General features: G+C 34.4%; 1 protein-coding gene across 1 annotated transcript; it reads right to left on the reverse strand.

Moving 5' to 3' along the window:
• Positions 1 to 3,904: 3,904 nt before the first annotated feature.
• On the reverse strand, positions 3,905 to 9,568 carry NKX2-5 (NK2 homeobox 5). Its single transcript, XM_075209637.1, has 2 exons — positions 9,129 to 9,568; positions 3,905 to 7,794 (listed from the first exon to the last, which is right to left on the reverse strand). The coding sequence occupies exons 1-2, from the start codon at positions 9,421 to 9,423 to the stop codon at positions 7,190 to 7,192; spliced, it is 900 nt and encodes a 299-aa protein (XP_075065738.1). The 5' UTR covers positions 9,424 to 9,568; the 3' UTR covers positions 3,905 to 7,189.
• Positions 9,569 to 16,289: the final 6,721 nt, after the last annotated feature.

A 16,289-nucleotide genomic window follows, 5' to 3' on the forward strand; every position in this document is an offset into this window, starting at 1 on the left:
GCTCTAATGATGCACATACGAAAGATTCAATTAATAATTATAATAATAATAATAAGAAGAAGAAAAAGAAGAACAATTAAAGGCCGTTGGAATATGTTACACCTGTATAGGTGCTGGAATGAAGCTACAATTTCATATATCAATATATCAAACAGCCATATATCAAATTAAGACAGTTTTGTTAAATGACCTGGGGCTCTTTGTTTGATGCCAATATCTAACAATGCCAATGACTACCGTGACTTTAAATTCAAGGTATGATGAGTCAAGGAAGCCACTAGAAACAGATTAAGTTATCAGTATAAGATGTTGGGGGTCATTTAATAACTAAGTGCAAATGTGCAGTAAGTAACCAATAGCAAACAAAAAGCAATTGGCTTTAATTATCTAAGTTATACACAAGACAGAAAAATCATTGAATTGCAGAGTGATTTGCACTTTATTGGTGAGTATCAATCACTCTTTGCTACCATTTTATATAGTTGCAGTTCTGAGCAAAGAAAACAGATCCAGCATGGGTGGAATAACATAGTAGCAGTATAGACCACTGATTTTTTTTAGCAGCTAAAATTGCAACAACTTATGTGAAGTTTGCTTAACATAAATTGCATATAGTTAATACTGTTCATGATGAGCATATAAAATAATTTAAAAAACATATTTGTAGAATATATGAACATAGAGCTCTCAGTTATGTTTCTGTCACAATGACACCTTACAAATCAATACCACTACTTTTACTACTACTACTACTACTACTACTACTACTACAAATAATAATAATAATAATAATAATAATAATAATAATATTAATATTAATATATTACTCACTCATCTGCTCTACTAGTGAACTGAGACAGGCTGTAAAAGTGAGAGTGCATCAGATTAGCATATACATACAAGGAATACATTGTACCCATAAAAAACACAGTAATATGCCAATAAAATCTTCTTGGTATTGGGCGAGCAGAAAAAAACATGGATTGCATATTAACTGACTGCAATGAATTAAAGTGAGTCTTTTCTAATTGCCATATTTATACATACGACTTCCCTGTCCTTAAGTACCATTAGCTGACCAATAGATTTGTTCATACACGTGAGTACACCTGTCACTGGCAACATCCCCATAAGCAAGGCCAATACTCTATACTTACATAGTAATTACATTTCTAGACGCTTTTTTCACAACACTAAAATATATCCATTTCAAAATGACTAAAAACAAGCTTGGAATTACAAACATATCAGCATTTTTTAGAAAAGGAATACAAATCTATGTACAAATATACCTATTAAAATCAGAAATAAAAATATTATGATTGTAGCACTATTTCTAAAAGTAAAATTAAGGACATACTATAAAACAAATTATTCAAATATTGTATTGGAGTTATCAAGTTTGTTTATTTAATGTTGTGAAAAATACTTATAATATAAGATTATGCACAGAATAGGGATTGTACATGACCAATATTAGATCAGTAATCTATGCAAAAACTATAAGGTAAGAAAACAGGGGCATTTCCAAATAGAATACCGGGTCCAAGATAATTCTGTTACAATACAATAGGTTGCGGCCATGGTCTAGTATTTAGGAATGTATGTGACGTAATTGGGGGAGGTCTAGAAAGGTCTGAAAATAAGGCAGAGAGCAAACAACTAGGTAGCAGAGGCAACCCCTAAGTTTATTCATGGTTTGCACAGAGGGATAACTTAAAACTGTGTGTAGCACTGCCCTGTACTAGGCAAAATTGAACACAGACATTATTTGAGAGCAGTGTATTTGCTACACACAGTTTTAGGTTATCCCTCTGTGCAGGCACAGTTCTATCAATGCACATGAAAGGTGCTTTAAAAGTGTACTTTTGACATGTTTATTATGCACTTGTGCTACATTATGTGGGTCCTATTTGTTGAATTAAATGGAGCGCTGGTCTTCAAGTGAAAAACACATCAGTAAAGATTATAATAGATTACTTATGTGATCATGTTTAATGATTTAACATGTGAGCATCATTTTTTTTGTTCTCCTACCAGGTGCATATTTGCAGCTCAAGAGAATCTGATTATGTATTTTATGACATAGATACATGATTTCTTCTGTGTATATGGTAAATATAGCAAGGGATTTGAACGTTGTACATGTAAGAGTTAGTCCATCACATCTGACTTTCCCCAAGAGAAGCAACAGTTGTCAGAATGTGCACTTCCCTGTGCCTGCCCCATTTACTTTATGGAATCTCTATTCTAACACACTAAAAAATTAGTTTGCAGCCTCCTAATGTCCTGAATGAAGAGAAGGTGTCTACTTACATTTTCCTGAACATCACTATTTTTTAGACTACAATTATAAACATTACATTTTAGGAAGTTTTCAAATGTTTAGAATTTTAGTTTCATTTTAACACAGGGTTCCAGCTTGCCGCATTGAGGACCTTAGACATATTGTATTTTTATGGCCGTTAATGGTATTAAAGGTATATCTAGTCATTAGCCTATGTGCTACTTCTAGTGATATTGGAAGTGGCAGCATTAATAATCTCATTTATTGTTCTTAAAAGATGTTTCAATGCATTTGTATGGGTTGTTTGGCTTACATCTGCCATTGGCTGAAAAACAGATATATGTATTTAGAATCTTTAAATCAACGTATTGATTATTGTTAAGCAGGTTTTTAATATTTTTTCATTTTCATTTTTAATGTAGTGTAGATGTTACGGTTATTAAAGCTCATTGCAAATATATGGGTGTATATACATATGCATAGATAGAAATAAAAAAAAACAACTAGAAATTAACACAGACAAATATCAGTTATATTAGTTTAGTTTACCCTGAAAACATGTTTAATTTTTAACAAAAGCATTCTGTTATTGACTCATAATTGTGTTATTACTTGTAGTAATAAAAATATATCAATATACATGGTAAAGATGTAGTAATTTGTGCATGTACATTACTTGGCTATGTTTGATGGTCAGTCACTCGGTTACACTGTTTTCTGCATGTGATTGTTTCAGGAGAACAGGGGTGAGTTGAGAATTTTTAGAAACTTTACATAGCATAGTAAATCCAATGTAAGACGTTAATTAAATAAAATACCGACTTAATGTCTTTCTTAGCATATTCAAATTCTTTTGTGCTCTGTTTCTGCATTTTGATGTTTGTCTTAATTTTAATTTACAATCTGAAACTAAACTGGCCTGACACCACCAATTGTATGGGCCTGCATTGGCCAATAACAATGGCAGAGAACTGACTGAAGATGTAATTAACCAACAACTGCGTTGTCTGAGTGGTCATATGCGATCAGATAGTTAACATTTGTGGTCAACTTTAAAGCTTTCTGTGAATAGTCTCTTGGAGCTTGGATGGTAATATAGTGATCTATGATCTCATGTTACCTACAATTAGTCCTTTCTTTGGGTGGTAGTATAACAAATGTATACATCTTGTTATGCCGTGTCTGTTAGGGTGCGATAAATGAACACACATAAAAAGTCAGAGATCGTTGATCCCTTTGGTAAATGCATCTTCTGTACACATGAATGTTTATAGCAGTTGAAATGAATGTGTGCCAGTCTTTGGAAGCAGGAAGCAATGTTGTTGTGTGTCCAAAGCCTACCCAGCATTCACTATAAATGACCAGTGCCCTTCAGATTGTAACAACATATTCTATTTAGCACAGAGATTGCACTGCGTCTATGGCCTACTTATACTGGATTTTTCTATGTTTAACACCTCTCTATCATGTCAGCACCATCTTGCTGACATACTTATGAGAAGATCATCCCGTACTTTTTGAACTCCTGTTTTCAAGTGCCTATCCATTTCAGTTGGAAAATGGAGTAAATTAAATTGCTCTGAATTTAATGCAGCCAAATAAAAACATAAAGTTAGAAAAGTTTAAACACTCTTTTTAATATGTAAACAGGAACACCATCAAATGAACAATTGTGCCAGTATATGATGCAAATAAATTACGCATGTATTTAAAAATATAACATTACCCTTCCATGCCCTAGGAAATCAATAACTGAATAATGTGTCATGTCATGCCCTGTAAAACAGGTTTTTTTTCAAGTGGGCACCAGCTGTGGTTAGATCTATAAAATGTAAAAAGGTGTAAAATATCAATAAAGCAGAATTATTATAATAAAGCACTAGAACCATATGGAGTGGAAACACTAGGATGACCAGGACCTGCCTTTTTAAACGCCAGCAAAAGCAACTGTGACAGCAGGTCCATCTGAGAAAAGGCAGATGCAAAAAAAACAAACAAACTTGCAGAGCAGGTTACATTGGGAGTTATTAGAAGAGCAATGTAGGTTGTGGGTCACTTGTCTGATATTCCAAGTGAGCAAACAGTACATATACAATAATATAAGACCTACTGTATAATATAAGGATATTAAAAGTCACAGAGAGCCGTGGCCAAGTAAGGGCGTGAAAGTGAAGGCGGCGTACATTTATACAAGTCACAAAGCTACTAAATTACTTACAAAATCCATTTTATTTGCACTGGGGCTTTAATATTTCTTATAATATGTAAGTATCAATTTGGAACATAATAAGTTTTTTGCATGATGTAGTCCTGATATCTAGGTGTGTTTCGCCTTTACTGCAAGTTATATTTTCCATGATGGGTAGAGACATGTGACACAAGTAACATCACTAAGTACTAAGTAATATTACTTCACACCAAATGTAAGGATGAATTTTGCAAGCGTTTCTACATATATTACTATCATTTGTGTATTGTAAGCTGCTCTGGTATGCTTTATAAACAAGACAAATTAATTCTATAAAGAATCTTTTGGCTGGAATTTAGTTCGTTGATTTGCCGTACTGTTTGCAGTTCTGAATTTGACTGCAAATTTTAGCTTTTAAAATCAGAATTAAGTGGTAAAAATAACCAAATGAGCGATTAGAATAGAGGTAAGGAAAATGAAGCTGAGCTAACAGTGATACACAACCATTGAAATACAAATTTTCATTTCAGTGAGTGGCTTCCACACGAATTGGGAGAGGACAGTATTGTGTGTGACATATACTTTGCTGGTCTATGCTCATGTATAAACAAATGGTGGCTTATTCTATACATGCAGTACAATCTAGTACAATCTATTAAATATCTATAGTTTCAATTGTAGTAATTTGAGCAGTATACAATTGCACCTTTGCATGACAATTATCTAGATAGTTTCTGCAGTAGGTGTCTTAAATGCAATGTAAAGTTTATGAAATGTTATTTTTGTTACTACAATGAATGGGATGATTAGCTAGTGATTGTAACTAAATTGCCATACATTTGTAATGAAGCCTAAAACATTAAAGAAGTTTTTCTTAAAAGGTTCTACTGTGACAATCGCTAATTTTCTGCATAACTATTTGCGCCTGATAGCCTTCTTTAGTCATTTTTGTTAAGTATATGTTTATTTTTGTTTGTGTTCTTTGTGTGTGTGTGTGTGTGTGTGTGTGTGTGTGTGTGTGTGTGTGCTTATGTGTATTTGTGTATCTCTAAAAACAAAAGAGAGCATTAATTTTATGCATAACTAAAAACTTGCATTCCACAGTTTTACAGCAGCTTTGCACGTATGACAATGAGGGCTAGTATATTTTATTTATAAACGGAAAATTATTTACTAAAGGATCTGTGTTTGCTTCCAATGCCCCCAAAATGTTCAAAATAATATATGTATGTTTTACATTTTTTCCTAAGGATGAGTGGATTAAAAAAAATTATAATAGTCAATTGACATGTCCTCCTAACCTGATTGGATGTTGGAAACAAAAACAGATACCTCATGCTGTAGTAAAGTGGATGCCTTTAGTAAATACACCTCTTTATTCTTTATACTGACTGATAAATGTTTGCTTAGCATTCTCCATGTTATCATTATGGCTATCAGCTGTAACTTTGGGATTTTACTGTAAAGGCCCTTACTAAGATAAATCTGCACCTTTTATAAAAATCCAAACCTATAAATGTGGTCAATAATTGCTGCTTACACTACGTTTTTACCTTTTTTTAAAAAACAATAAAAAATCTGTTGATAAATTAAGTTTGCTTAAAGCATTTAAATCCCCTTTGTGTTCTATTTCAATCAGTTTGCATTTATTTCTAAAAGTGTAAGAAATATTTTAATATCTTGCTCTATATACACCACAATGCTTATTATTTAACACACTGATAGCTTTAACGTATGCTTTCCAAAATATTATTAATTATTTTCCATAAGAAAAAAACAGTGTTCTACATCTTTAAAAAAAAATATGTCCAAAAACCACTATGACATTGCTTAATGATAAAGTATCTACTCAAACCGGATACTATGGACAAATTTTACATGAAAATCAAAATAATTTAATATAGTTAAACATTAAAATGCTGCTTCAGTAAAACATCAATTGGTACTTTATACATGTTTGTACCCTGCTAACTTAGCTTTACCGATGACATTATCCTCCGAGACCACCAACAGTAACAGACCTGCTGTTTAGTCCTAAGTCAGATAAACTTTTGTCCCAAGTTGTGCACAAAGACCAAGGGACTCAGGTGTTGCAGTTGATTTTTGTATTTAAAAAAAAGCAGCACAAACAATTTCATGTTTCTGCCCTTTCTAATTACATGAAATCTGTAAAACAACTTTCTGTTTTTACAGCTTTTTAAATATCAATTTAACTATGTTAGGATTTTGGAAGGTTTGCCAAAAAGTATCTATGGCATAAACATGTCACGTACAGCAAGTGAAAAGCTAAAAGACAGAATTGATTTTATTTGTTTGTAAGCTTTAAACATTTTTCCTAGTAGTAGTTGTCAATGTAACTCCTTGTGTAACAGGAGATTGCAAATGAATTGGTAAAGCCTCCTTTTGTAACGTGGTTAAATAAACCAAAGGACTAATTTGGATAAGGTGTAAATAGCTTGGTGATGCTAACAACGGAACACTACACAACATAAAAAACTCCCCTTGATAAGATGTGAATCTTCTGTATGCTGGTCCTGTCCTGCATGCCAAATTGTTCTTTGTTAAATCATTTTCAGTCTCACACCATGGGCCTAAAGTCACTTCTATTATATGCTGGGTGCAGAACTTTTCACCCGTCAAGTCTCTGCAAGTGTCTCCAGTCTATGTAGTCCACCATTGTGCTTAGTGCTGTGGTAATGGCGTTTAGTTAAGTTCTACCAGGCTCGAATTCCATGGAGCGCAGATACACCACTTGCCTGCTGGATTGGTGTCTGCACTGTATTCAAGTCCCCCACACTAAAATTCATGAAGTTATTACCAGCTGATGTGGGTTGCATGCTTGGCATGGACGAATAACTGCAGTTGTAGCTGCCACTGCAGGCTGGGTTACTGTAGTTGGAGTAGGGAGGATAAGTGTTGTAACTGTAAGGGTTAATGCTGACATTATATGGTGAGTTGTAGGGAGATGACTCGCCCAAGCAAGGCTTGCCATCCCTCACCAGCACTGGGACAGCTATCCTCCTTGGAGGTGGGATTCCCACCATTTCCAGAGTCTGATCTTGTCTTTGCCTTTTGCATTTGTACCTTCTGTTCTGGAACCAGATTTTCACCTGTGTGGATGTGAGCTTCAAAACATTGGCTAAATGGTCTCTCTCTGGGGCCGATAGATACTTCTGCTGCTTGAATCTTCTCTCCAGTTCATAGACCTGGGCTTGTGAGAAGAGCACCCTGGGCTTCCTCCTTTTTCTTTGCCTCGGTCTATTGGGGTCCTCTAAGTCTCTCTTGTCACTTTCCAGATTTTTTTGCAAGGAGCAGAGTTCTAGGAAGCAAAATAATAATAATGAGTGATAAAAAAAATAAAATAAAACATATATATTTCACATTAACACACATACAAGCACATTAGGAAATCGACAGTTGGTGCTTAAGTCTCTCTCTTGCTCCTTCCCTCATGTGTCATTATCTAAATATATAAAATCGTAGTTTTATGCAACGCCTGATTTCATGGTTAATTCCAGGGACATTTAAATGAGCACTGTGATATAACTGCTGCAATTGTGTTACTATTTCTACTCAAATCAGAGACCATACAGTGATCATATAAACAGCAGGTAAAATATATGATCTAAATGTGTTGTTTGTCATGTCTTGCTTGTTCTATTAAGTACATTGTTAAAATAACTATTTAAACTATTAACATATAAAGATAGTAAAATAGATAAAAGCCTATAAAATATAATGTTTTATTCAGTTTAAAATTAATGGATATATTTAGCTTTATATTTAAAAGAAGCAAGAAACAAAAGAGATATAAACTTTATTTTAAATTCTGAATTATATATTGTATTTGTTTCATGTATATTGTTTATCTATGCAACACAATAATTAATAACATTACAAGTATGTCAGCTACAGCCTATATTATTATTATTATTATTATTATTATTATTATTATTATTACTACTACAATATATCATTTAATTAATGTAGAAATTGATAAAACATGGTGAATCCTAAATTGTAATATGAAAGAAAATAATTTTTTTTTTGTGTTATGCAGCCCTATTAAGTTACAGTACTGTGTGTACTATATGTGCTATTTTGCAATGTTTCTGTATTAAGCAGATTTATTTTAGATGTTATAGATTGCTATTGCATGAGCTCTGAAATCGTTTTCCTTTAGTTATTAACATAGTTGTCCATAAACAGAAAATTGCTTTATAAAGTGGATAGTTGCAATTTAATGATTTTAAGCAAGATGGAAAATAGAGCAATGAAGTCACGATTCATTTTTCCTGCAACTTAGATCATTTATCACACTTTAATTATACTTTATGATTATGGTGACTGTGCCAGTAGACCCAAGATGAATAAAAAAAATCTTATCTTGTAATTAACACGGGTGATGGTCATTCTGAAATGTAGACATTTGTTGCAGTAATTTTATACTGTGCACAGTGAACGCCGCAGAGTAATATTTGTTGCAGCGTTAGTGTGAATTGATACTCGCTGTAAAATAAGTGGAACTGGATTAGTTGGCTGAGTATCAGCGTCGCTGTGAAAGTTTTTATTTGCAGCAATTTTCCAAGAATTGCTCAGGGATCTGCGGGCACCTAGCACCAAACAGACAAAAGAATATCGAGGTTCTTGTACCTTTTTTGCTTTCTTTGTGCTCTTTCGATGAGTCCATTTCCATATAGTTTTTGACAAAGAAGGATCCAGGAAAAGGAGAGGATCCCTTGGACGTGTCCCTCTGTGACAGATCCTCACTGAGCTCAGAAAGGCAGGGGGTCCCCGGATAGGACTCTTGCTTGAAGCTGGAGAGCATACACGAAGAGGTGTCCAACCTGGGAGAGATGTCCATGGCAGACAGGCCACTCTGATGTTGCTCCAAGTTCAATATGTCTTTGACAGAAAATGGAGTAGAAGTCACGGGGCTTGCAAACATTATGGCATCAACAGAAACACCAAAAAAAGACTCATGTACCCTCCCCAAATCTGTGAGTGAGAAAGGGGAGAAATATTATCCCAGCGCTTTTCAAGAGAGCCAGCTCATTCCAACTTGCAGTCCTCACCTAGTAAGTGCTGGCTGCGCTGAGGGATCACTCTGCATAAGGCAGATGAAGGAGGGATCAGCTCAGTCTGCAGCTCCCTCTCTATTGGCCAGAGGTGCCCCGATGACGCACTAACCAGCAGATATAAGTCACCTAATATAGGCATACAGCGCAAAAACATCCACTTCATCTAAAGAGACTGCTATATGTTTGCTAGTTACGTCTTTATTAAACTTTATCTTTCTTTACAGAAGTCCATCTAGTATCCTTTTCAGTATGTCTTTTATTTTCATTTAACTCTAACGCTATTTTTTTCTTTTTGTATAATAATAATTCACGATCACTTTTGCATTTCAGTTCCCTGAAATAACAGTATAAAACTTTCTTTGGTACTATTTCATCAATGGCAGATTGAGACATTTTGCATAATGCTAATTAATGCACACTGCTCTTGTGGTGTAATTTGTAGGTTGGAATTGGCTCTGTGGCTGTGTAAATATTTACGCACTGAATACATTTGTATATCTGAAGATGCATAGGAAACAATCTGTAAAAAAGAGTTCACATTAGAATAATTAATTGTTCACGAAAATGCAGTGATTGGCGAAATAGTATTAATGTCAAGCATGAGAGTTACTAGTAACTGAAACTTGGGTTGACGAATGTATAACACTATAAATTCATCAATATATTTTTTCTTTTCGGGTAGGTTTGTACATTTTTAAAAAATATTTTTGACTCAATAGTGGCTTTAAGAAGTCCAGAATACGGTTGAATATAGTCTAATTTTCACATGTTGCATTATTTATCTCTTTGTACGTTTTAAAGGCTAGAATCTTTGTATGGACTCAAATATTTCCATATTATTATTATTATTACTTATTATTATTATTATTATTATTATTATTATTATTATTATTATTATTATTATTGTCCACTTCTTTGTTGAACAATGTGTTCAGTATACTGTCACTTCAGTAACTATGTCTAAACATAAACTTTTATATTATAAAATTATAGAAGTGCCAAAATGTGCTTTATGTATTTATTGCTATATTGATGCAATATATTTCACATCATATAACAACGAAACCTTTGTCATTGCCTATTTGAGTATTTTGCTTTATATAAAAAAACGATTAATTAAACAGAGAACTGGTTGACCCATAAGCCGCCAGCTTTACAGTTGGACATATACATTTTGAAACTGGTGGTGAAGTGGTTAAGTAAATAAGATACCTGCATAGGAGAAAGCGAAGTACTCACAAAACATCCTGTAATAAAATAATCTGTACTTACTTGAGCCATATTGTAATAGGAGGAAAGAGTAACAAAATATGTTTTATAGAGGAACATAGGCACAAAATCGGTGGTAATTGATCAATGTATATTAAATAGAAAGAACTGCAAACTAATAAAGAATGACCTCTGACGTTATACATTGTAGACACAATGGCATGATTTGCTGATTGCAGAGCTACATGTGTATTTCATTTTAAAATCCTTTAGCAACCATTATCAATGTATTTGCTTAACGATGGCTGCGAATTATTGGGAGGGCTTCATGTAATTAGGTGCTGAAACCAAGGTAAACTAATATATATATATATATATATATATATATATATATATATATATATATATATATATATATATATCTCATATATTTTAGCCATATTCTAGTTTAGCATAATCACTTTTTATAGCATATATAGCGTGCAGATTCCCCCAAAATATCGGTAAGTAATATAGGCATCAGCGCTGCCTAATACACTTCTATAAATGTATAAATGTAGCCATGTGTATTTTTTATTTGTCAAGAAGTATTTCTATTATATTCTCTTATGCACACGCCCAGCCAGTTTTATTCCAGAGGTTTTTTTTTTAGTTTTTTTTTTGCTACTGTTGCCTCCTGGACTCCTCGCAGTTTTTATCTGACCATCCTGTAAAGTGGTAACATCCGTTTCAATTAAAATTCTTGCCGAAAATGGATGATAATGCCCTGTAGTATTTGTTAGTGAATCAGGTTGCCTGTCATAGCCGGGGCTGACACTTTAATAGATTAGTGCGGACAGACGCCTGAAATATGGCTATTTAATGGGAAATGCATCCATTATACCACCTACAAGCATAGTGTTATTATTAGCTTACTTTATCTATTAAACGCTACACTTGTCTATCTTTTTCTGACATTTTATTTTCGTCCCACACTGAGAATACATTGAGGATATTTTTATTGATTCATGTTTCTGTAACATAACAGTTTTCTGATTTCCTCCTCGGAATCTTTACCAAATTTGTTAGCTGTTTTGCTAGACAAAAAAGATAATTTGATTGGCAGTTCACAACGTTATGCTCTCTGAAATGCAAAAGTGACTAATTGCGCTAAGTCAAATCATCACATGAACTGATTCATAATTGAGACATTTGTATTGAAGAGTGACATATATTTACTGATAGAACACGCTGGCGCCCCCGAGTCAAATTAATGAATTGACGCAAATTTGCCCCGCTTTCTCTAGAAAAGTCGTAAAATCACTAAGCGAAATGTATAATTAAGAAAGAAAGGCAGATAAATCATTAGAGAAATACATAATTTGATTTCTACTTTGTAGAAATATTTACTCAATCACCAAAAATCATTTGACATTAAATACTAAGATCTCAATATTAAGTTTGGGAATTTTGTTGTGTTTTTTTCAGTACCACATAACAAAACAATATTGTTCCCATTGCGAAGTTTATTACATTGATGGTAGAAAAAGAAGGCAATGTATGACACCATAATCACAAATTTAGACTATTCCAAAGAAAATCCTGACAGCATAAATTAGTTCGCGTGTGAAGCATTGGTAATAGTCATGTGGCGTTAATGAAATCCTTACGTCAACCTCACCTATTGAGTTATACATGGCGTTTGCAAATGCTTAGCCTGGGAAATAGTTACATGGCATATTCCTATATTAGATACAGTGCTTACATATTACCGATGAGGTGTGAATACTGCAATGATGCTCTGCATAAGTTACGCGATCTTGGCAATAGCAATTTAGATGGTCATTTTAATATTAGTATATATGTATGCATATGGTAACTGGCAGAGGGAGCAGTGCATTGAGCTATAAATATACAGCAAAGAGGGCTACTTCTGTGGTATGTTCCTCACACTTGTGACTGGAATAGCTAAAAATCATTGCTACAAATTTGTATTAATCCTTAACTATCAGTCTGCAGATTTTTTTCATTTCTATACTGTATATAAAAAATATACTGAACTATCCTAATTTTTCCTTAACGAAAAGATTATGTGACAGAATAAAGATCAGTGCTATGAAAAACCAAAGTAACCTGTTATTTACATATAGCACAAATAATAATCAGCCAATATAAATACATGCTGCATATTTAACTTTTTATTTAGACTGTAGGATACTTGTCACATCTTTGTGCAAATATTCCCACTACACTGCTACAAAATAATAATAATAATAATAATAATAATAATAATAATACAAGCTTGACCCTGAGATGAGAGGGTTAATATTTTAAGCCTTTTAATTGCAGGGTAATTTATGTGAATAATATCACAAGCTGAAGCCTGAAGTGACCCTGGCCTAACAGAGAAACCAGACTATTTATCTGATTATCTATGAGGTTGTGCTTTCAGGTAGTGGGATAAATTGAAAGATAAGCTTAACTGTGATTAGGAATGTCATTAATGCTTTCACAGACTTGCAATGGAGACAGGCAGCTTTATCCTCAGTTTTATCTTCAACAATGCGTCACTTTTAGTACTGTATTTTAGAAACAAATGGAGGGGCTTGTCTGAGACCTTTGCTTTGTGTATATATTTTTCATGCAGTGGGAGTCCATGGCTTAGCCCCCTGACAAATGAACATTACCACTTTTTTGGATTTCTATATCAACAAAAGAGCAGCACTGGGGCAATAATTGGTGAAAAAGCAAACAGTGAGGGAAGAGAGAGGGGTCTGTTCTGTATCACCCTGACATGATACAGTGAGATTCAGAGAACGAAAAGTCAGCGTTTCCGGGTTGTCTTCCAGTCATGGTTTCTGGAGAAACATTGATGTGTAGGATATAAATCTCTATCACACAATAATGCTATATTATTGCCAGTATACATTAATTCCTACATGAACTTGTAGGCTTCTACTTGGACTGACAATATGCCCTCCATTGCAGGCACACTATTGGACCTATAACATTGCTTGGCATGCATAATTTATGTTTTACAGGACAAGTTATAACTACAAAACAAGCCATTATGGCTATTGTTAGGTCATCTACACTTAACAGGCTGCAAATCTCTGCATACAGTATGGACCTCTTTTAGAGCCGGACGCAAAGTCCGATTTAGGCACATCTAACCAAAAAACACTACCACGCATGTGCAGAAAGCCCCAAATCCGCCTGCATCTTTGACGCAATTAACACTTGCGACAGCTTGCGACTCACTATGAGAGAATGGGAGGAACGTGGAATTGTGAAGGTGTGACCATGTAAATGCATCCTAGTTGCAGTGAGGCGCAGACGCAACACACGTCAAAAGAGGGCTAAAGCTGTGCAGCAGGAATTAGGTGGCGCAAGCGTTAGCTAGCTGCAGGAACTGCTCGCAGCTCGGTAGGGTATTACGAGTGGGACGCAACTGGGGTTTGCTTGCAAATCGTAATACCCTACCAAGCTGCGGCACACTCCCACTTCTACACTTCTTACATAAACTTTGCGTCCAACTCTAAATAAGCCCCTATATGGGCAAAAATAATGGCTGACCCTGATCAATATTTGATTGCAATCTATCAGATGTCAAACACGACTAACGGAAATTGTGTTCAGTGGATCACCACGATCTGACTCTGAATGCAGTCACCCTCCAACCAAACGATTTTAAAGCATTGTTAGGTTGGGAGAATAGTTTGTTTTTTAACAAATTGATGTGTAATATTTCGTCTTGTTTAGAAATAAAAAAAGATTTTTTTTAAATCCCCCACAGTATATAAATTGTAGCTCAGACTCCAATGAGCCCTGAAATGGTATATATAACTGAAGATTTTGGTGGTTCGGTAGCCCCTCTCCTATTAGTGCTGGAATCGATCTATAAGTGACAACTATTGTGTTGCTCCTGGGACCATTTCATTTGGTTCCCGTGGTTTCAATTATTCTAAACTTATCTAATATTTATTCCAGTGTGGAAACAGTATTTTGGAATTGGGTTGCCAAGGAACATTTCCTCTAGATGGGTGTGGCGGTGGTCATGTCATTGCAGAGGAGATCTGATCCAGCTTCCCCTGCATCTCTCTATTAATAGATCACTGATAATAGTGATGTATTTTAGTTGCCATGTCAGCTAGCATTAGATCAGTAATAGTGATCTATTGCTGCCAAGATGCAAAGGGATATAAATCAGATCCGTTCTGCCTTGGTATACTAAATATACTAAAGTGAGAAAAAAGAATATCATTGAAGTAAAAGTTATATTAATGTACATTTGCTCAATTTGTTTCTATTTTAACTTTCTAATGATCAAATAATTTTATATGAGGGACTTCTTTTTTTAGATTCATTTTGGAAGTTTTTTCAGTATTCTTAGATCATTCAGTTTTTCTTGACTACGCCAAATTGTTTTCCTTGACTTGATACATAGTGTATCAGCATATAGTTGGTATTACTGTGCAGAATATATTGGAACATGCATTTCTGTGCAATAGTTGGTAATTAGATTGTAAACAGGACCCTCTCTCCACCTGTCCTCTTGTTCACTCCCACCCCACTTTCCTGGTGTTGTATGTTCACTACTACATAAGTTTGTTATATATATTACCTACTAAATCTTACGTACAGTATTGTGTTTAATTTCTTACTCTTCTAGCATCTATGCTTCTTCAATATCCTGTATTTTGCCTTTGCTTGGTTTGAATTTTGACTGCTATTCCTCTACAACACATCTTTGTTTTATACGTTACTGTATGGCACCACATAACTTTATGGTACCATACGAATTAAAGATAATAAAATAATAATAATTATTATTATTTTTCCAGGACAGCGGGTAATGGAAAAGTACATTTCAGGGAATTAGTTGGTTTTTCAGGGCAGTCAGTGTATAGGGTAACGATACATCTCTGGGCATTGTATAGTATAACAATATATTTCTGGCTAGTGCATAGGATAACAAAACATTTCAGGGCAATGTATAGGGTAACAGCACATCTCTGGGCAGTGTATGAAGTAACAAGATATTTCTGGGCAGTGTATAGGATAACAAGACATTTTTGGCAGTGTATAGGGTAACAGTACAATTCTGGGCAGTGTATAGGGTAATAGGACATTTCTGGGCAACGTAAATGATAATAAGACATTTCTGGGCAGTGTATAGGGTAACAAGACATTTCTGGCAGTGTATAGGGTAATAGGACATTTCTGGGCAACATAAATGATAATAAGACATTTCTGGGCAGTGTATAGGGTAACAAGACATTTCTGGGCAGTGTATAGGGTAATAGGACATTTCTGGGCAACGTAAATGATAACAAGACATTTCTGGCAGTGTATAGGATAACAAGATATTTTTGGGCATTGTATAAGGGTAACAACACATTTCAGAGCACTAGTTGGTATTACAGGACGGTATATAGAGGATCAGGATAGTTTTGAACATTACACAATAAAAGAGAGCAGGACAAAGTAGCATTGATATTACATAGTAATATAATATGCACCCAATGTTATACTGTGGCATAAG

The sequence above is a fragment of the Mixophyes fleayi genome, chromosome 4 (genome assembly GCF_038048845.1).
Source record: "Mixophyes fleayi isolate aMixFle1 chromosome 4, aMixFle1.hap1, whole genome shotgun sequence".
Lineage (NCBI taxonomy): Eukaryota > Metazoa > Chordata > Amphibia > Anura > Limnodynastidae > Mixophyes > Mixophyes fleayi.